This window comes from Calliphora vicina, chromosome 2 (assembly GCF_958450345.1).
Source record: "Calliphora vicina chromosome 2, idCalVici1.1, whole genome shotgun sequence".
Lineage (NCBI taxonomy): Eukaryota > Metazoa > Arthropoda > Insecta > Diptera > Calliphoridae > Calliphora > Calliphora vicina.
Window position 1 is genome coordinate 78310723 of NC_088781.1, and position 23119 is coordinate 78333841.

The 23119-nt window shown below is 36.5% G+C and overlaps 1 protein-coding gene across 1 annotated transcript; it reads right to left on the minus strand.

Moving 5' to 3' along the window:
• Nucleotides 1-19435: 19435 nt before the first annotated feature.
• On the minus strand, nucleotides 19436-20906 carry LOC135950590 (uncharacterized). Its single transcript, XM_065500125.1, has 2 exons — nucleotides 20250-20906; nucleotides 19436-19858 (listed from the first exon to the last, which is right to left on the minus strand). The coding sequence occupies exons 1-2, from the start codon at nucleotides 20904-20906 to the stop codon at nucleotides 19436-19438; spliced, it is 1080 nt and encodes a 359-aa protein (XP_065356197.1).
• Between the last annotated feature and the right edge of the window lie 2213 nt (nucleotides 20907-23119).

Sequence of the window (23119 nt, forward strand, 5' to 3'; positions counted from 1 at the left end):
CTCAAATTTAATAAAAACTGCTTGAAAAGAATTAATTGAGTCTAAAACTATACAAATTACTAAACAACAGTAACCCATTTACATCCCAATACCATGTTCGCACTCATAATGGTATCACTTTAAAAACTGAAAAAAAGTTAAACTGCCGACTACTGGTGCATTCACCCTACTGTATTAACTCAAAATTTTAAAATTTTCAGTAGAGGTAAAAAACGGTTTGTGGTTACATTTTAAGAGAATTTGAAAATCCGAATACATCATAGTAAGTAAATTCCATTTGAAAATACAGTGGTTGACAAAACAATGGAAACTTTTCCAAATATTCCATATGTAGCCCAAAATTTAAAATATTAAAAAAAAAAAAATTTTTTTTTTAGTATTTTACTTGTATAGATTTATTTATATAAATTAACTGAAAAACAAATAACATAATTAATTATATTCTGAAAAAAGGCAACAAAATTAAAAATATTCACTATTTCGCTACTGACAAAGGTTAGGTTAGGTTTGGAAGGGTGTACACTAAGTGTACTTCCACCCAGAGACCTTGAGGTCCATTGTGATTCCCTTCAATAGAGATAGATAAAGATAAAGATGATAGCATTAGAGTAAGCAAAAAAGAAGTCCAAAATTCCGTCTGATAAAAAGAAGAAAGAAAGGAAAGATAAGTCTTTTTACGGATTTGGACCTGCCGTAGAACGTCCCTTAAATAGCCACCCTATTACCTTAATGAAACCTAGTATGTTGCTTAGTTTGCAGCCAGCAACACTACCAAGTTCGTCCAGAAATCTATTTCCTAGCCATTTAAGTCTGTGACCCTGTAGCATAGGGCAGTTGCACATAATGTGCTCTACGTTCTCTATCTCCTCTGCATCCCCACATATTCTACAGAAGTCCTGTGTGCCAATATCTCATTTTCCCTTAAAGGCTCCAATTGAGCAATGACCGGCTATCACTCCTACTAGAATCCTGAGATTGTACCTATCCAACTCTAACAGTGTTCCAGTCGCGTTCGCATTCAGTCTTGGCCATAAGGCCCTGGACACTTTGCAATCTGTTCTACTGCACCAGGATCGATTCGTGCAGTCCCGGAATCTTTCGTAGATTACCCTGTAGTAGTGACAAATGGGTGGTCTAACAGCCCGTTCCCTAGTGTCATGGTCCAGATCAGAACCATGTCTAGCAAGTTCATCTGCTACCTCGTTACCCTGTATATCACAGTGCCCTGGCACCCAACACAATCTCACTGAGTAGTGTACCAATAGCTCCTCCAAGCTCTCCTACAGTGCTCTACTAGGTCGGAGTATACTAAATGACATTCCAAGGCCTTCAGTGCCGCCTGACTGTCTACATATATTGTCACTACAGCCCCCTATTGATGTGTGTCCCTATCAACTCTGTGGCTTTCCAGATCGCGAAGATCTCTGCCTGGAAGACGCTACACTCGTTAGAGAGTCTATATGAGCGCTTGATGTCTTGGTCGACCAAATAAACACCGGCCCCTGTACCAGAATCCATTTTGGAACCGTCTGTGAAAACTGCGCACCCATCAAACAGTTGATCGGATCCAGCCCACTTATCTCTAGTGGGGAATTCTACTGGGGGTGAAGCACCAAAGCTGAAGGTCGCGACCTTATAGTCAGAGATTCCAGATGGAATAATGCTATGACTAACAAGACCTGCTTCATACAGTATCATAGTGTGTCCTATCCGCAAGGATTTCACCAAGGAAGACTCCGATAGTCTGAGTAAGTTCCTTGCTGCCACACTTTCAACATATATCTCAATGGGTAGTAGGTTCAGGATTATATCCAACGCCGCCTGCGGGGTGCTGCCTAAGGCACCTGTGATACCCAGACATGCACATCTTTGAGCCTTGTTGAGTATAGCCCTGTAGCTACGTTTCCTCATTGCCTCCCACCACACTGTGCAGCCATAAGTAATAATAGGTCTAACAACAGAAGTGTAGATCCAATTAACCATACTAGGTCGCAAGCCCCAGTTTTTGCCAATTGAGTTCCTACATGTATAGTAGGCATTAAGGCCCCTTTTCAATCTTTCCTGCGTATTTATTTTCCATGACAGTTTATTGTCAAGGAAGGTTCCTAAATACTTGTCTCCCCCTGATAAACTCAGCTCAACGCCGTCTAGTTTCGGCAATTTGAAGTTCTCTACCTTATACTTCCTAGTAAACAACACCAATTCTGTCTTTGATGGGTTTACACCCAGCCCGTTAGTCTTTGCCCAGGATGAGAGATCGCCAAGCGACTCCTGCATGATGTCACTGATAGTTGAGAGAAATTTTCCCTTAATCAGGATCACCACGTCATCCGCATAGGCGACTATCTTCCTACCCTTAGATTCGAAGGTCCTGAGAATAGGATTAACCGCCAATAACCACAGCAGAGGAGAAAGAACTCCACCTTGTGGTGTACCTCTGGTAACCCGTCTTCTGATCACATCGTCCCCTAGGGTTGAGTTGATAATCCTGCTTTCCAGCATTAAGATTATCCAACTCACTAGAAAGTCGTTGACCCCAAGTTCTACTAACGAGTTCATAATTGCCTCTGTCCTGATGTTGTTAAAGGCGCCTTCTATATCAAGAAACGCAGCTAAAGTATATTCCCTATGCTTCAGACTGTGCTCTATACAACCGACCACTTCATGAAGCGCACTCTCAACGGATTTACCCTTGAGGTAGGCATGTTGAGCCTTGCTAATGAGATGGGTATCTATATTGCTCCTTAGATGTAGATCTATCAGTCGTTCTAATGTCTTCAAAAGAAAAGACGATAGGCTAATAGATCTAAAATCCTTTGGTTTCGAGTGGCTGGCCTTACCGGCCTTAGGTATGAAAACAACCTTGACCTCTCTCCACCCACGCGGCAGATACCTCCTACTGAGACAGGCCTTGAAGATATCCGCCAAAAGGAATAATGCCGTATCCGGGATATTACACAGCATCGCCGGAAATACTCCATCCGGACCCGGTGATTTATACGGGTCGAAAGATTTTACCGCCCAGGCTAGTTTTTCCCTAGTGAATATTCCCTCAATTTGTCTAGAGACATGACTAGTTCCCTCAGGCATGTTAGCCCCCTGATCGTCAGCCCTAGTGCCTATACCTTCACAACCAGGAAAGTGTGTTTCCATAAGCAGGGAGAGTGTTTCCGAGCTAGATTCCGTCCATGAGTTATCAGCTCTTTGAATATACCCTATGACCTTTGGGTCTTTGGATAAAATTCTCCGAAATCTTGACATCTCATTGACGCTATCAACGGATTCACAATAATTCCTCCATGAAGTCCGCTTCGCTCTTGTCAGATCTCCCTTGTATTTATTGAAGCACACCTTGTAGTTGTTCCAGTCTCCTTGTAATCCAGTGAGCTTTGCCCTATTAAAAGATTTCCTAACCGTCGACCTCTGAACTTGAAGTTCCTTAGTCCACCATTTTGGCTGTTTACGCTTACCGGGAAATTTCATTGGGCATGATGACTCATAGCTCTCATTTAATAAACGGGTGAAATTGTTCACCGTTATTTCCAAATTGGGTGGTATCAGTTCACATAAAGTAAACTGTTCAAACCCAGTACGTACCTTGTCATAAAAGGTTCCCCAATTTGTCCGCCTAGGATCCCTAAATGGTACCCTTAGGGACGAGTTGAAGTTCAAGGTGAAGGTGATCCTACTATGATCCGAAAAGGAACAGTCCGTGGATACCCTCCAATCTCTAACGTAATTATCATCTTGGTTCGTCAAGGTCATGTCTATAACCGCCTGCCTATCTTTGTTCCTAAACGTGGGCATGTTGCCCTTGTTACAGATAACTAGATTATTGACAGTTATGAAATCATAGACGCACTCACCTCTTTTATTGATGTCAGCACTGCCCCATTAGCTGTGATGAGCATTTGCATCACATCCCATAACCAGGATTGCACCTCTCCTTTTTGTGTACGCCGTTAGCTCCAGCACCTCATTGCCTGGTGGATCTACTGCATCATACGGCATGTACACCGAAGCCAAAGTCAGCGTCCGCTCACCCCTGGTTTCCCTATTCACAACAGTGATGTCACCGCACCTAAAGGAATGAGAAATTATTAGTTTGAGTTCTCTCCTTGCCAGGATACACGTTCTTACCTTGTCCTCAGTGGACGGGATAAATAACGTGTATCCCGCTATCCCTAACCCGCAAACCTTATTTTGGTTAATCCAAGGTTCTTGGATCAGGGCCACGTCGGTCTGGGATTTGGTGAGAAAGTTTGCCAATTCTGTTGAGGCCGCTTCACAATGATGCAGGTCTATCTGCACCACTAGCAGCCTCTTTGGTAGTGTCATGTTTCGAGTACCGAAACCTGACAGTGCCAAAACCAAAATTGACAACCCCTTGTCCAAAATCTCGAGGGATTTACGATCCACTGCGAACCGGAAATCCCTCCCGTTGTTCTCCTTACACACCTTAGAGGCTACCGCCTTCCACTGACAAAACAATGGAAACTTTTAAACTTCTGCAAGAAAGAAGTGTAAAACGGAAATAATGTTTAAAAGAACGATGTAAAAAGCATACTGTTTACAGTTATTTTATTTTTAAATCTGGTAATTTTTCACAATTTCTTTTTCTAAGTTTTTCGCATAATTGCTTTTTATCAAAGTTGAAGTTAAGATTTGTGAAGACTTAAAAAATAAAATAATTAACGATTTTAAAGCTGGTTTAAAACAAAAAAGTATCTGTGACAAATATTCAATAAATAAATCAGCAGTTTCAAAAATTATAAAGAAATTTCGTGAGACCGGTTCTGTAAAAACTCAACATTTAGGTGGAAGACCTCGTAAGACTACTCCTAGACAAGATAATTTAATAGCGAGAGAGTTCAAGAAATTCCCAAAAATAACTCCTCGAGAGGTTGTTAATAGCCTAAAATTAGAAATAGGTACCCGAACAGTTAGTCGCAGGGCAAATGAGGCTGGTCTTGGTTGCTATCGTCCTGTGAAAAAACCTCTCATTTCTAAAAAGAACCGTTCTGCTCGTCTACAATTTGCCAGGGATCATTTAAACTGGTCGATACAGAAATGGAATACTGTCCTCTTTTCCGACGAATCCAAATACAATTTAAGAGGCAGTGATGGGAGAACATTTGTAAGACGACCAAAGGGAAAAAGATTAGATCCAAAGTACACAAATAAGACTGTAATGTTTGGCGGTGGCAATATTATGGTATGGGGATGTTTATCAGGGCAAGGTATGGGCCCAATTCATATTATAAAAGATACCATGACAGGTATAGGATACAGAACCATATTAACCGATGTTATGTATCCATACGCTGAGGAAAATATGCCACTAGTTTTGAAATTCCAACACGACAACCCGAAACACACCTCTAGGGTTGTAACCGAGTGGTTACAATCCAACGAGGTACGTGTTTTGAAGTGGCCTGCCCAATCGCCAGATCTCAATCCCATAGAAAATCTATGGGAAATTGTAGATCGTAAAATAAGGACCCAAAATTACACCAGGAAGGAAGATTTATCGGCGGCGGTTATAAGGGAATGGCAAAATATTTCAAAGGAGACCATTGACTCTTTAATTGGTTCAATGCATCGTCGATGTGTAGCAGTTATAAAAAATAAGGGATACCCAACAAAATATTGAATTATTGCAAAGTTTAGACCATATTTGTTAAAATAATACCTAAGTTTCCATTGTTTTGTCAATGCCGTAATAAAGAAATCTTTTAATTTTGTTTATGTTATTTGTTTTTTGTTAATTATGTCCTTTGTTTTTTGTTAAATTAAGTTAATAAAAGTATACAAATAAAATACTACAAAAATGTTAAAATTTTTTAAAAAATTATTTCAGATTTTAGGCCACTAATGAAATATTTTGAAAAGTTTCAATTGTTTTGTCAACCACTGTATATTAGAGTTAATTTATAAAAGTTTTTGCGTAAATAAAAATAATGGCGTCCTTTTTTTTGGAAAATTTTCACTCCTTGTGGCGGATTTTGAACACGGTTGAATATATTGCAAATCTGATTTCACCAATGGATTCTGCATCAAAAATTAATACAATTGATGTTTTTTGAATCCTTAAAAATAGTTCCACAAATCCAGAACAAGGGGCTTGTGCAATTTTAGTATTAAATTTATTTGAAACTAATTGAGATATTGACTTGAAATTTTTTTTGTAAGACCAAAAATTAACTTATCTAAACAAAACAATATAGCTCGGAATAAATGTGGATCAACTTGTTCCTAATATTTGCAATCCTATTAAAATTTAGATATAAATTTTAGTTTTATAATATGTAATAAAATCTTTATTTATTAACGAAACTCAATGAAATTTTCAACATTTTTTAAGTTTGTCATTCTAAATAACAAGGTGTAAAAAAACTTGTCAAAAGGTCAAAGGGAATCCGGCAATTCCTAAAAATTGGAGCGAAAATCCCAAAAATTGTGTTTTTTACAATTTTGCCTATAGGGTCCACATTTCTTTCGGGGCTGGGAAAATACTTTGGCGATAAATAGGGAACACACCAAGGTTTCCAAAGCTGCTTTCCGTTTTTATCAAAATGTCTACTTTGGGCCACTTGTTCTAATATCCCAAAGCTGCGAGGATATTAGAACAAGTGGCCCAAAGTAGAAATTTTGATAAAAAAATAGGTGAAATTAAGAAGGACGTAGGGGCGACATATTTGAAAAGTGGGACATGTTTTTTATACCAAAATGTTCTCCGTTAAGATATCTTACAGAAAAACATAAAATTGTTATATGTTCTTAACAAGTGTAAACAACTTTTTTCATTTTCATCATCTTCCACTCATTCCTCTAAGATGACGCTTAGTGTAAAAAGGCTATAAAGAAAGTTTTTTTATAATAACAAAAGAGTTAAGTCAACTTTTCGGCCAAAAAACAACAAAAATCTACTATTTTTTTAATATTTAAATTGAAAATCGTTTATTTTTGGATTAATAAGAGATATTGACCTCAAATCTTTTGTATATAAATTGTAATTTAGTTGTCTAACTAACAAAAAAAAAGTCGAGTCCATTCGGTCCAAAATTACGCCCTATATTTTTAAAATAGCAGACCAAGGCCAAATTTTAAAATTTCAATTTTAAAATGCCTATAACGCGAAAATTAGAAGAGACAAATAGCACATGCAAGCATGTTTTTTCAAGACCTAGCCGATCGCTTTCCAAAAATATAAAAATCTTTGAAATAGGATGGGAAACAAAAAAATGGCACGTGTTTGAAAATTTTACATCTCAAAGGTACCCTACTTTGAGCTCCCATAACGCCGCCCCTGGAGCATTTGTTGGATCCATTTTAATAACTTAAATTCGAATACTCCTTGGCTACGGTCACGTCAGCCAAGGAACCAGCCGTTTAGAAATGCCAGATTTATTTCCAAAAAATTTCGATTCTGCCCCACTGTGGTGCGTTGAATCACCACAAGGAGTGAAAATTTTTCAAAAAAAGGACGATATTATTTTTATTTACGCAAAAACCGTTAATTCTCTTTTTTTTCATTGTTTGTTTTTAGTAATAATACATTTTTGAAGATAAAAACTAATTTTTAGAGAAAAAATCTATATTTTATTCCAGTAAATTTATATTAAGCTAAAATGTATTAATATACAAACGTTTTTATATATTTCATTACAATTATTATTAAAAGTATTCGAATGACGAATATTCTGTGATAAAATAAACATCACTATTTTATAATTTGTTTTATTAATTCATTTTCATTGTCATTATGTTAAATTTTAACATAATTTTATGAATTTCGATGTGGAAACACGTTGTTTAAATTCCGGAGTGGGTATATTAGACTGTGTGGACCTTCTTCCACAATGATTACACATTTTATTACTATATATGGCGTTGCAGGTTAAAAGTAAATGACAAAAATGCCAATCAAACTCACTTGTGAACCTCATGTAGTTCACTGCCGGAGGAATATCAAACAAAATCATATATTATTAAAGTGGGATTTATTCCCCGGCGGAGTTAAAATTATGTTTAGACATTGCAATAGTATCGTCTATTATTGTAAATTTATAAACAATTACCTTTAAAATTCGCTTTTTTCAAGATAAAATGGAAAAAGAATACCTTAAAGTAGGTTTAAAGTAGTGTCGAACGTACAATAAATATTTCAAATTTGTGAATGGTTTATAACAGACTTATGACACTATTAAACATTTATGAATACTGTTTTTCGATTTTTTTCTTATTAACGACTTATAAAGCTGTTTTAAGTTATTATGAATTAGACCGTAAAAATATATATTTTTACTCAAAATAATTGTTTCAATCTTAATTACTTTGGAATTTTGTACTGTTATTTTTTACTGAAGTTGCACCACTGAATTATAAATCAGCTGTTAACTTTGTAGCTGTCGTCTTTAAAATAATTCAGTAGCTGCCACACGACTACAACTCCAGCCAGCAGAATTTGTGTTCGTGTAGTCGTGTAGCCTGTTGTCTTGAATGTGTTTAATGCATTATTCTGGTTGTCGTCATCGTTTTTGAGTCGATATCACTTTCTGTCGACGTCATCTCGACACTATTTTGGTATTGTGTAATCGTATTGTGTCGACGTCGACTGTTTATCGAAAAATGCAATAACACAAAACACACATCTCTAATATTTAAGTCAGCTGATTCATTTTGTTTTATATTTAAAAAAAGAAACTTTTTTATTTTTATTTTAAATTGTGATACGGGCGTTATTTTTTAAAAATGTTTTATGTTTATTCAAAAAAATAAAGAAAATTAAATTTTACAAAGAAAACAACTACGGCAAATGTTTGAATGTTACTTTCGACTAAATAAGGCCGCCTTTGAGAATGTTATGGAAACAATATCGCCTTATTTGAAAGATGGAAATAAATCATCATTTATTTCATAAACAATAAAATTGGCAACATTAAGATTTCTGGCACAGGATTTGTATCAGGTTAGTGTTAAACGATTTTAATTTGGGTTTGTCACAACCTGCCGTTTCAAAAATATTGGCCGAAACTCTGGATGCTTTAGAAATTAGAGTTTTTAAAAACAGAACTGGTTCTTTTCCTTTTCGGAGTACAATATTCCTAAAAAATATGATATATTTATGATACATATATAAACATCTAATAATTTCCATACCTTTTGCCATCCATCGAAAAGTCTCCTGAGAGGGCCAAGAGCATTTAAAACTTTGGTCATATCTTCTCATTGAACTTTAAAATTGCTTGGAACATTTCCTCGATTCACTTTTTTTTGTCGTGGACGAACTTTTTTAAGTGGTGTTGAGAATTTGTTTTTGATGGTTCTGTTGTTGATATTATTATTGTTGATGTAGCAACAGTGTTTGCTGAGTTGAAAGCCCTTGGCCGAGTGAACACGGGTCATTCCGGTGCGTAGAACCGGCTTTTGTGGTAATGTTGATGTTATTATTTTCAGCAATTGGAGCAGATTTGCCACAGCTGCCTCCAAGGGGCTCAGTATATTTAGCGCATTCGCAACACTTTCCCACTGTTCCTTACATTTTTTGGGAAAAGTGCCCCTGTGAAATCCTTTGGCAAGAGATGGATTATTTTCCAACTTTTCCACCAGCTTTTCAAATTGGTTGGGGTTAGAAATTTTAATTTTGTCCACGTTTAATTAATTTCGTTCTTTTTTTACTTTTACTATTTAATTTTTATTTCATTTATTTGTAATACAAAACCTAAACATTTTTTTTTTTAAATACTTTTTTTGAACACAACAGCAGACGACACTAAAAACGGTGTCGACAAAATGAAAGGCAACGTCAATGTTTCTTACAGAATACCAAACAAATGTTGACACTCATCGATAAGTGGCAATATTGTCAACGAGAATACGGATTTACAACAAATGATTAAAAACGGCGTTGTGTTGTGTCGACGACGCCTAACAGAATAAGGGTGAATGACTTCTTAAGGTAGGGTCACACATGACAAATATTTGACTAAAAAGACGTAACCACTAAATAAAATACATTTGAATTCTTTTATTTATTTCAAAAACTTATTTTACTTAGGATGATTCAAACCAAAAAAATTTAGTTTTATTTTATTTGATGCTGTTTGATCTTACAAAACACTTGTAAGAGTAAACACGTCAAACTAATTTGTGAAAAAAATGTGGTTACGCTTTTTTGATCAAATATTTGCCATGAGTGACCCTACCTTTATTCTTCTTCGAAATTGACGTTCATATAGAACGACAACGGTGATGCCAAATGGTAAAAAACCGCCATAAACGCTGGATTCTTTATTGCGGAATTTGGTCCTTTCCAAAAACGATGGTATAATTGAATGAGGCATGTAGTGTCAGACCCCCATGAAACGCCACAAAGTGAGCGTAAGACGTTGATAAATTTGAAGCATCTTTTTGATATATAGTTGATATGATATTTTAAATATAATTTCTTATGGAACATAAATCCCAGGAAGTTAAAGGTGTCAATGTATTCAATAAATTCTCCACCAGTAGTAAGACGCGGTATCAGATGTGTCTTCCTTGATCTACTGAACATAATGGCCTTCGTCTTGTTTACAGATAAGTCAAGATGAAGAATCTTAAGGTTGTGTTCAAGTCGAGATATTGCAGATTGAATGCTATTCCTAGCTGCATACGCATCATGATCAGCCGGATTGAAAAGGTCCCAAACATTCATTAGACTCCAAAAACCATTCAAGACGCCAACATAGAATTCGTTCAAATATCTTCCTTAGTGTTGGTGCCATCGCAATCGAACTGTAAGAAGATGCGATTGAGGAGGGCCCATTCTTTTTCCGCAAAGGTATAATCTTATAAATCGAAGGCAGCGACAATTTGTAAATTTTTGATTTCTTGCTTCAGGTAATTTGAGTAATGTAGAAAAATGCTTTGTGTGTTGTATTGTGTGTAATTGATTTTGTTTTTTTATTTCATTAGTTTTGTTTTTTTATTTCATTAGTTTTGTTGTACTATTGTGTAGAGGCTTTTAATGCAGTTTTAATAGGAGGGTATACAATTTTATTCAAAGGGATAATTAATTTTTTGTTGAGTTTTTTTATTGATGACCAATAATATTGAATATTGTAATAATAAATTAATGGGAGTATTTTTTTATTCACATTAAACAATATTTACATATGGAACCTAAATTAAGATTTTCACAATTTGAAATATTAAAGAGAAATTTGTACAATATTTGAATAAATTTACCATTTTTGTGAAAAGTTTGTTCACCAGAAACCTCAATGAAACAAAAGAGGAAACAACTATTTCAAATAGATTTCTGCCAATTATTATTTCATACATTTTAAGTGGAGCTATTGGAAAAATTTTAGAAAATACTAAATAATTTATCCAAATTAATAGTTCTTAGGGTATACAATTGTAATGGGAGTATTTTTGGTCATGAATAATTTTGAATATTGTAATAATAAATTAATGGGAGTATTTTTTTATTCACAATAAACAATGTGGCTTCCGAGTTTGATTTAATTAAAAAACAACTTTTAAGAGCAACAAATATAAATTTACTTTATTTTCTTTACTTAGAATTCTAACAAAGTATAATATTTAGCGATGCTTTAAAACAATTTGTTTTCACTGTCTCTTTAACAAACTCATATAAAAGCCATTAATAATTGACTACAATGCCTTTTAAAGAAGTAGACGATCACCAGATAGAACCGTTATTAAGAAATTGTACAATAAGAAAGAAAGAGTAACATATGCATAAACATCATGGCAGAACAAGCAAGGTACAATTATTAAAAAGTACGTTCTCAATTATACATTCCCTATAACGTCAAACAAAAGAAAATTAGAAAAAACAAAACGAAATGTCTAAGACAAAAATAAATAAATTAAACAAATTTTTGTGTATTTACTTTTTTTCGTGAAATATTCAATTTTATTTAATTTTTTCCAAATAAATATGTGTTAGTTTTAATATAACGTGTAAAACATTGCGAAAACAAAATAAAAAGTGATGAGAGTAAATGCGTTATTTGACGTTGTAGGGGTAAATATTGAAAACTCTCCCTAATAATTGTACCTGGTTGGTTCTACCATGCATAAACATGTATGTATGTACTTATTAACTGCATGTATATACATATATGTATATGTTTTGAGTGAAATGGGACAAACAAAATGTAATAAATAAAAGGAAAATATGTAAATAATAAATAAACAGTGGCGACGGTAACATTCCCCCCCTTGTAAGCGAATTATGAATCGATGAGCTTGCAATCCTGAGTATTACCGACATCTAGTACAGCTATTTTCGTTACGGGCCTCTCAAATATACTGGAACTGGTTCTGACTTTAACACGACGAACTTGACCACCTTTTGCGGTTGTTGTTTCAGTTATTATTCCCTTGGTCCAGTTCACTATTATAACTATATCTCCAACGGATGGTGGCTTAACTTTTTCGAACCGCTTGTTGCGCCGGACTAAGTTAGGACCATATTCACGAACCCACCTTTTCCAAAAGTTATTTGCAAATTTCTGAGTTTGATGCCATCGTAGATCGTAGTTAGTTTCACATAACGGTTTGTATCCATCTGCGGATCCGAGGAGTAAATGGTTTGGAGTTAGTGCGTCGTCTTCAGCTGAGTCTAGAGCCACAAAAGTTAAGGGACGAGAGTTAATTATAAATTCAATTTCGCACAGAGCACTTCTCAATGATTCGTCGTTAAATTTGAAGGTAGGGCACATTGCGTAAAGAATAGTTTTCACTGTACGTACCAACCTTTCCCACGCAGCGCCCATATGTGGTGCCGCCGGGGGATTCAATCTCCACTTTATATCGTCGTGTTTAGGAAAGACTTGGTGTAGGTCGAGATTTTGTTTCTCCTCGCGAAGAACTCTTTCAACAGCTTTAAAATTTGTTCCGTTGTCGGCGTATATCTCTTTCGGAGAGCCACGGCGACTTATGAAATTTTGAATACACATAATGCATGAGCTCGTGTCAAGGCTGTGGGCGACTTCAATATGAATTGCTCGAAGTGTCAAACATGTAAACAGAACACCCCATCTTTTTTCTCTGCGCCTGCCTACTGCTACATATAATGGTCCAAAAAAGTCAATACCTACGTATGTAAAAGGGCGTTCGAAGCTGGCAAGTCTTGCTGCTGGTAAAGATGCCATTAATGGCGGCCGGGGTACAACTGACTGGTTCTTACATCGTTGACAGTTGGATCGCACACTCTTATAAAGGGTTCTCAACTTGGGAATGTAAAATTTTGATTTAATTTTGCATAGTGTTGCTTCGTGAAGACAATGATGAAAATTTTCGTGGTAATTTCGGACCAACAAAAACTTAATATAATGACTATGTGGCAGAATAATGGCGTTGTTACAATTTAGAGATTCAACTCTACCGCAAGGGCGAATGATTTCGTAATCATCTAGGAAAACATTGAGCTGTTTAAGTTTACTTCCAGGGTGTATCTTCTTATTATTTCGTAGACTCCAAATTTCTTCTGAAAATTCATTGGCTTGGGCATACTTGAACAAAATATGTTTCGCCTGGTATTTTACTTCAACGGGTTTTAAACTTTAATTTTTCAATATATAGTAGAAATTGCGAGAGTGCCATGTATAGACGCTTCCAATTTGAGAAATATTCGATATTAATAGAGAAACTGCTTAATTTATCAATAATCAATAAATGATTTCGTATTTCTTCATTATTGGGGCCTCCTACATATTCTTATCACCTTTAAAAAATACAGGACCATTGAGCCACATATCGTCATCGGATATACAGATTTTGGTAGCATAGTCCGCAGGGTTTAATTTGGACGGCACCCAACACCATTGCGTGACATTAGTAAATTCTAATATTTCGCCAACTCTATTCATAACGAATGCTTTGAAGTTTTTAGGGTCTACCGAAAGCCATTTAAGAACTGTTTTTGAGTCAGACCAAAAGAAACATTTCTCACAGTTAAGGCGCGTTGCGCTACGAATTTTTGAGGCCAGTCTCGATCCAACTAAAGCAGCTTGAAGCTCTAGACGTGGTATAGATATGGGCTTTAATGGGGTGACTTTTGATTTGGCTGCAACAATACGAACATCGACGTCATCATTATGCTGGATTCTGAAATAGCATACTGCAGCATATGCATTTTCACCGGCATATACAAATGTATGTAGCTGGACATTTACCGTCAATTTCAGCAGCTTAGAGTAAGATCGCGGGATGACGATTGATGTTATTTTGACCAAATTACCAAGCCATGAAGACCATTTCCAAACCATGAAGACCACCAATAGTGTAATGGGATACGAAACCCAGGGGGTCGAAAATCGACATTAGGACTTGAAGGACTTCCCTTTTAGTAGGGACCACATGCGGCTGTAACAATCCCTTCGAAGCGTGGAAAATCTAGAATTATATTGGAAAACGTCATTATTGGATTCCCAATACATACCAAGAATTTTTTCTATTGCTTTAAACGAGGTCTGAGTTGCTGAGCCATCATCACACAGGTGTTGTCTTAATAGCGCTGAATTAGTAACCCAGTTTCTCATATGAAACCCAGCAGCTGCATGAATCTTTCGAACTTGAACCGCCAGTTCCTTTGCCTCTTCTTCGGTGTCCACACTATCAATAAAATCGTCCATATAATGATAGCACTTTATCGATTTCACAGCGCGAGGATATATATTCTTAAAATCACTTGCGTTTCTATTTCTAACAAAGTGAGCGATGTAGGGTGCGCAGCTTATACCAAAGGTATTCATTACATAAACACATGGTCGTAGAATAATGTTGCCATTTTCGAACCACAAAATCGCTGAGCATGCATGTCTTCGTCCTTAACATTTATACGATGAAACATTTCTGCTATATCACCACAAATCGCTATTTGTCCCACACGAAACTCAATTAAAATGTTAAAAAGTGACGTAAGTAAATCAGGACCACAAATTAAAAAGTCGTTTAGAGATTTATTATGCGATTTTGCTGCTGCATCCCATACTAGACGAACTTTACCAGGTTTATTCGGATTTAGGGCAACAAAAATTGGAAGATACCAGGTACGACCTTCATGAGAAAACACTTCTGCCTCTGATACCCTTCGTGCATAACCTTTGGAAATAAGTTTATCGATTTCCGATTGCATAGTGGAGAAGTACCACAAGGTTCAATTTTGGGTCCACTTTTATTTTCTTTGTATGTTAATGACTTGCCTAATAATGTATCCTACAGTAAAATTCATTTATATGCTGATGTACAGCTATACATTAACACTTCGCTTAAGACCATAAATGAAAATATATGTAAGCTTAATTCGGATCTTGACAATATTTATTGCTGGGCATCAAGAAATGGTCTATGAAAATGTTTAATAATCCGTAAGAAATCCTTAAAACAAAATATTAACGTTGACATTTGTATTAACAATGAAAAAATTGAAATCGTTACTTCAGCAAAGAATTTAGGCGTTACATTTAATAGCACGCTCAGCTGGGATAATCACGTTAATATTGTAGTAGGTAAAACGTACTCAATGCTTCGTAATCTGTGGGCAACACAATTTTACACCCCAGTTAACATTAGAATGCTAATTGCTAAAACCTATTTAATGCCAGTACTACTTTATGGTTGCGAAGTTTATGCTAACTGTGATTCCGCTAGTAAGCGGAAGTTAAATACTATTTTTAACAATATTGCCTGATATGTATTTGGTCTTCATACTCATGATGGTATTGCAACCTTAAGTAAAAGGCTTTACAACGTGACCTTCAATAATCTGGTCAACATCAGGACACTTACGCTACTACACAAAATCGTTTACACTAAAGTGCCGTCATATTTATATAATCGGATAACTTTTGCAAGGTCTAATAGAGGGAATAAGGTCATAACTATTGCACACCGAAGTAAGATAACGGAATGGCAATTTTACTATAACGCAATCCATCTATGGAACAGACTTCCGAATAAAGCACAAACAAACAGCAACGTAAACACTTTTAAATCAGAAATAACGAAACATTTGAATAATGATATAACGTAACTTTACACTTTAAACTTGATATTGTATTTATGATAAGTATTTTTGTTAATTAGTAACTTGCACTTTTGTTAAGTTTCGTTATTTTTATTTTTAAATTGATTCTTAACTATTTTAATTTTTGATTTTTAAAATGTTTAAATTTTTCACACTTAATAAATTATTATGTTAAACTAAATTGTATTACAATAACTTCCCCTAGTTCCACACTATAATTAAAAGATGTATGTCTTGTTGTATGGAAAAACAGATAAATAAATAAATAAATAAAATAAAAATAGTCTGCTGTAACTGTGTATCTTTATTGAATTTCTTTTGGAGACACTTTAGGCGATGACAAGCGACTTCATAACTCTCTGGCAATTGTGGGATTTCGTGTTTCCACGATTGATTCTTCTTAATGGTGGTAGTTTCAAGAATTTGCATAGCTCTGTTGTTCTCCGACGACAAAATGTTTTCTCTTGAGGCGTGTAGATTTCTATATTGAGTATCGCACTCACATGTGTGTATATTTAGTGTAGAAAATTTATTTAAATCTGTGCCACTACCTTGCAGGGTCCATCCCAGACGAGTCTTTGTTGCAATTGGCTGAGTACGTCCGCCTTCTCTAATTTTTAAAGGAACAGCCAGTCTCCAATTGTTAAGGCCAATTAGAACCATCGGTTTTGCATTTGTATATGACTGTATAGGCAAACCTTTCAGATATGTGTTGTCCTTGACTATATAATCAAAATTTATAGACTGTATTGGAAGACCAAGATTATTCACTGTATGCACATCGTAAAGTGTGAATCTAATATTATTTTTGATGCTGGATACTTCTGTATTAATTTTTACAGAATCGTTTTCAGATCGAGTTGTATCGCCAGTCCAACGTAGCTCCAAAGGTTCTTGTTTGCCGGTAAGACCTAACTTATCGAAAAGGCTTTGCTCTATTAAGGTCACTGATGGACCTTCAACTAAAAATGCGAACGTCGTCAAAGAGCCACCATTCATATAGACGAATTGGGAGAATTCTGAAACACTGTTTGTCTTGACTACGGTCGTTGTGTGCATTTACACTTCCACTGCGCCCTTGAGTTGCTACTTCAACAGGGTTAGATGATATTGTATATTTATGTAACAAAGGATGATGTTTTGCCGTACAGTTGCTGATTCACACACCTTTTTGAGAAACACTTGCGCCGATGGGAATTTACTACTTTCCACTTGGCATCTCAATTCAAGGACTGGAATTCACCACAATTCTGTATTTTGTGCTGCTCACTTTTACAAAAGACACAAAATAATTTGTTGCTGTGGTCTTGCTCTGAATGATTGTTTACAGATGCGGTCTTTTTACTACCTATGGGCGACACGACTTGGCTAGCTGCGGCTGCAATATTGTATATCCAATCGCTGAATGATTTTACTACTGGAACTTTGTCACCCTTTATGTGCATTGCCCAACTCAACTTTTGATTGTTGAGTAATTTATCAACTAAAGTTTTAACCAGAAGTGGATTATTTAAATGAGCCATTAAATTACATGCCTCCATAGTTGAGCAAATATTTCGTATGGTGAGTGCATATTCGATGATGCTGTCGAGCCTGTCTTTAAGTGGAGGGATTTTCGTTGCTTTCTCTATCATACTATCTAGAATATGTTCTGGGCGACCGAAACACATTTCAAGTGTTTGTATAATTTCACTCACCATAGATGGAATTAGCAATTTGCTTTTTACCAGTTCCTTGGCACGACCCCGAAGGCACGACTGTAAACGCATTAAGTTTTCACCATCAGTGTAGCCTGCTATTTCTGTGCTATTTTTATAATTACTGATGAACAGGGGCCAGTCTTCAGGATTGCCATCGAAATTTGGCAACTCCTTTGGAATCACCTGTCTTGCTGCAATTTGCGATGCAGTTGGCTGGAAAGAAGACATGTTTAAAAAAGAATTTGAAGTTTGGCTTACATCACCTTGAGAAAGGATACTATATTTCTTCTCCAAATAATTTCTCTGTAGCTCTTTTTCTTCCTCCAGCTTCTGCAACTGCAGTTGTGTATGTGATGACAAAAAACCGGATGACGTTGTTGGGCCACATTGGTTGGTAGAATTGTGCTGCATATATTTTTCACCTAAGATAGTTGTTGGCAATACCTTTGCTGGAGCCATAACTTTTTCACCTAATACATTTCTATCGCTGTTTCCCTGTTGTTGCATTGGTTGCGTTTGTGCTTTTTTATATGCACCTTTTTCAGGGCCAGCATTATGTTGATTAGGTGGTTGTACAGTATTACCCCATAACGATGGACCGGGCACATCTAAAAGAGGTCTACATATTTGGCTTGCGGGGGATGAGGCTGCTCGCAAACCTGCGGTGAACTCGGCAGTGGCATTAACGGATGGTAGTGTTTGTGAAGTGGCGGTGGATGCGCTGCTTTTAATAGCTACGGGCTGGTCGTTTCCACAGGAGCAATTCCAATTCATATTTGCCACATCACTATTTACTCCAACGCATTCAAAATGGAACCACACACACAGGAGTCACACTGCACCATGCGATCCGTGTCTTTTAACTCACATTTATTACAATTAAATTCGGTTTGCGACATTTTAGTTTGTCTAATTTGAAACACGATTTATTTGTATATTTCTATTTTTTAATTTTATTAAAAACACGAAAAATTGTTTTAAAGAACTGTGGCTTCCGAGTTTGATTTAATTAAAAAACAACTTTTAAGAGCAACAAATATAAATTTACTTTATTTTCTTTACTTAGAATTCTAACAAAGTATAATATTTGGCGATGCTTTAAAACAATTTGTTTTCACTGTCTCTTTAACAAACTCAAATAAAAGCCCTTAATAATTGACTACAATGCCTTTTAAAGCAGTAGACGATCACCAGATAGAACCGTTATTAAGCAATTGTACAATAAGAAAGAAAGAGTAACATATGCATAAACATGTATGTATGTATGTATGTACTTATTAACTGCATGTAAACAAATTTCTAGCTTCTTGCTAGAAATTGTTGGGTTTTTTTGTTTGTTGTTTTCTTTCAACGGGGTTGAAAGAATTGAAACCAAAGTTATTTATACGTGTGTATGTACATATATAAATAACTTTGGGTATATAAAATGCAGGTTGCACTTACTTGTGTTTTATAATTCAAGGGATGAAAATAAAAACAGAAGAGTTTTAAAAACTTTATAAAAATGTAATTTTTATTATGAATTTGGGGTTTTTGATGTTGTGGTTTTTTTGTGGCTGCTGATGCTGCTGTAGTTAATCACAATCTAGAAGGATTGACAGGACTTCAATTGTCATCTGTCAATCATCCTAGGCGTCATTCACAGTAGTGAAACCAACCACAGGCATGGCAAGCGGCGGGTCACATTTTATAAAAGAGGCTCCATTTCGATATCGAGAAAATCGTCGTCCTCCTCCACATCATCACGGGCCTCAAAATGCCGGCCCCCTTGCACAGGTGCAACAAGAATTGCATCGCTGAGTCGGTTAATTGTAGCAACCATTTCTCGAAGTAGCTGGTGGGTGGTTGCTTGGCCTGCAGATTGTTGCTCTAACTGCCGTTGTATAGAAGTAGGCCTTCTACTTGAGCGCAACTGTCGGGCGGTTACAATCTCTCCAGAAGCAGAGCTCGACTCATCGCGATTATTTATACGACGAGCTTGTTGTTGCAACCTACGAACTGGTGGAGGTGGTGGTGCTGCTCTGTCAACTATACGGCGGTTAATTTGAAGCCGGTCTTGAACGGATCGGCTTGTGCAGAATGTGTCGCTGACGATTGCCTTGGCCGCTGCCTATGCAAAAGAGTGTGATGCAACAATCCGCATTTTCGACATATGGAACTGGATGTACATTCGTTAACCACATGTGTTTGAGAAAGGCAGTTCGAACAGTAACCATGAACTCGCACGTTGTACATTCGCTGAGGAACTGAAAAACTCAGAAAAACTCTACAAGCACGCAAGTGATGGTGCTGGAAACAGACAAGGCAGGTTTCTGAACGACGAGCTGGCTCCATTACTGATCTGAAAGGAAGAATAAACGAAAAAAAAGAAGAAAGTGGGAAATGGATAAGAGGAAGAGTACAATAATAACGTGATTACGGTTTAAAACTAGACTAAGAGAAGAAATTAGCTACTTATCCAAGATTGGCAACCAACAGAGTTTCACTATGGGTCGAGTAACCAAACCACACTGTGTTCGGATATCAGCTACTCTTATTCTTTTATCCGATCCATGATAGACGGTTTCAATGCGGCCCAATCTCCAATCATTAGGCGGAAGTAATTCATCCTTTACAATAACAAAATCTCCCACTAGTAACTCCTTCTTCGGGTAACGCCATTTGTAGCGTTTGTGCAGTTCTTGTAAATAATCTGCTTTCCATCTTTGCGCAAATCGATGATGAAGAGCCTTTAGTTTCTCCCATCGGTTAAGAAGGGAGATATTCAAGTCATCCTCTGCCATTTCCGGTGGAACCATTATAGGCGCACCTCGTAGAAAGTGTCCGGCAGTTAATACGTTTAAATCCTCAGGGTCTTCGGTCATCGGAGATAAAGGACGAGAGTTAAGAACGCCTTCAATTCTAACTAAAAGAGTAGAAAATTCTTCGAAATTAAATTTTTGATTCCCTACAACCTTCCTAAAGTGAAGCTTGAAGCTTTTAACTCCAGCTTCCCACAGGCCTCCCATATGCGGTGCACTAGGTGGTATGAATTTCCATTCGAAGCCGTGGAGAGCATATTTTTCAGATATCTCTTTAGAAGATTGTCTAAGAAATGCAGCGTATTCATCAAGTAATGCTTTACTTGCGCCTACAAAATTTGTACCATTATCTGACATGATACGTTTGGGTAAACCACGTCTTCCAACGAATCTGTCAAACGTGGCCAGGAAAGCCTGAGATGAAAGACTTGAGCATGGTTCAAGGTGAATAGACCTAGTAGCAAAGCATACAAATATACCTGCGTAGCCCTTCATATATGGAAAATTTCTTAGATGGCCGGCCTTTATCTGAAACGGACCAGCAAAGTCTATCCCCGTAAAGGTAAAAGGCAAGGAGAACGTAGTTCTCTCAGCTGGTAAGGCAGCCATAATCTGAGATAAAACTCTCTGCTTATAGCGAACACGGATCAAGCACTTGTTTATACATTTTTTAATGGCTCTTTTAAGAGCAGGGATATAGAATTGATATCTCACCATATTCATCATCAGTGAAATATTAGCGTGCATTAGATTGTTGTGCATAAAGTTTAGTATCATTTCGTAAAGATTTGATTCATAAGGAATAATTGTCGGATATCTTTCATCGTAAGTTAAAGATGAGTTAACCAAGCGACCGTTAACTCTAAGAAGTCCATTAGGATCTAAAAACGGGTTCAAAGTAATGAGAGAACTCTTCTTCGAAATCGGCCTGGAGTTGAACAAATCATCATATTCATCAGCATAGTAAGCCCGTTGAGTCAATTTAATAAGCACCGTTTTTGACCTATTTAGTTCGTTCTGAGAAAGAGTCTCGGTATGAATTTCACGATTTTTGTTCATGTAAGCACCACGTGAAGTGCTCGGTGATATCTCGTAAAACTATTTATGATATAAAATTCATCACCTGTTTCCTTTCTTGCTCGAGTAACTTGATATCTTGAGGGAGGTAATGCTTCGTTAGCTAATAATTTTTTCAAATTCAATTCCTTATTAGATGACGAAAGAGTATCTGAATCATTTGTGCAATGAACTTGTAGAACTTTCCTTTGTTCTGATGGTGCCTGTAACGTTTGATTCGAAAATGGTCAATGCTCCTGAGCGCTGAGAAGCCAAATGGGTCCGTGCCACCACAATGGATTTTTCAAAAGCCCCTGCGTATTACAACCTCTATTTCCAAGATCTGCCGGATTTTCAGAAGTGGGCACATGTCTCCAGGTAGCATCACCAACATTCTCTATAATCTTGGTAGTTCTATTAGCTACAAATGTTTTCCATGTAGATGGATGGTTTTGAAGCCATGCAAGGACAATAGTAGAGTCTGTCCACAGATGGACCGATGCATTTGAAAATAAGCCTTCAGATACGGCGTGCCTTACTTATTTTGAAAGAAGTAGTGCGCCACACAGTTCTAATCGTGTGGCGCACGATTAGAATACTAGCGGAGCTACCTTACTCTTTGCCACCAATAAATGTGAACTTCTTTCTTTGGAATTTTCAGACCTAATGTAAAGAGTGGCACAATATGCCACTTCCGAGGCATCGCAAAACCCATGCAACTGAATTAAATTTTCAGGTTGAAAATTTACCCAGCGTGGTATTCTAATTGCTTCAATGTGTATGAAATTCTCGATAAACGTGTTCCATTTAACTAAAATGTGCGATTTTACATTTTCGTCCCACTCAACGCCATCTTGCCATAGTTCCTGAAGGAGAATTTTGGCTTGAATAATTATAGGCGTTAGCCATCCTGCCGGGTCAAAAAGTTTCGCAACGCAAGACAAGATTTGTCTTTTTGTTACATTTTTCCCAATATTAATCGGTTCTATTTTGTATGTAAAGACATCACTCATTGCGTTCCACCGAATTCCTAGAGTCTTTGTGGAACTTGAATCATCAAATTTCAAAAAATCGTCATTTAAAAGATTTTCTTTGGGAACGTTATTTAATAATTGCGCATTATTTGCTGTTATTTTCTTCAATGGAAATCCTGCTGAATTAAGAGCGTTGCATAATTGTTTCTGAGATTCCATTACTGTTTATATTGTGTGTCCCCCTGATAACACATCGTCAACATATGTCTCCTTTCGTAATATTCTTGACGATAATGGAAATTTAGTCTCTGTGAAGAAGTGTCCTAATAGCCAGGTAGGGTGCGCAAAGGTTACAGTGGATAACTCGTAATCTTTTATGTATCCTAAGTTATTATCTTGGAATAAAATTCTCTGATAGGGTCTATCTGAATCATTAATTACTATTTGACGATACATTTTTTCGATATCGCCATTGAAGACATATTTATATTTCCTCCAGTTTAATATTATAGTCATTAAATCTGACTGAAGAGTTGGCCC

Coding starts and splice junctions, on each gene's coding strand:
- LOC135950590 (XM_065500125.1), bottom strand. CDS start 20,906: ATGTCAGATAATGGTACAAATTTTGTAGGCGCAAGTAAAGCATTACTT. Junction 19,859..20,249: donor TCCGAACACAGTGTGGTTTG/GTTACTCGACCC, acceptor TCTTTTGCATAG/GCAGCGGCCAAGGCAATCGT.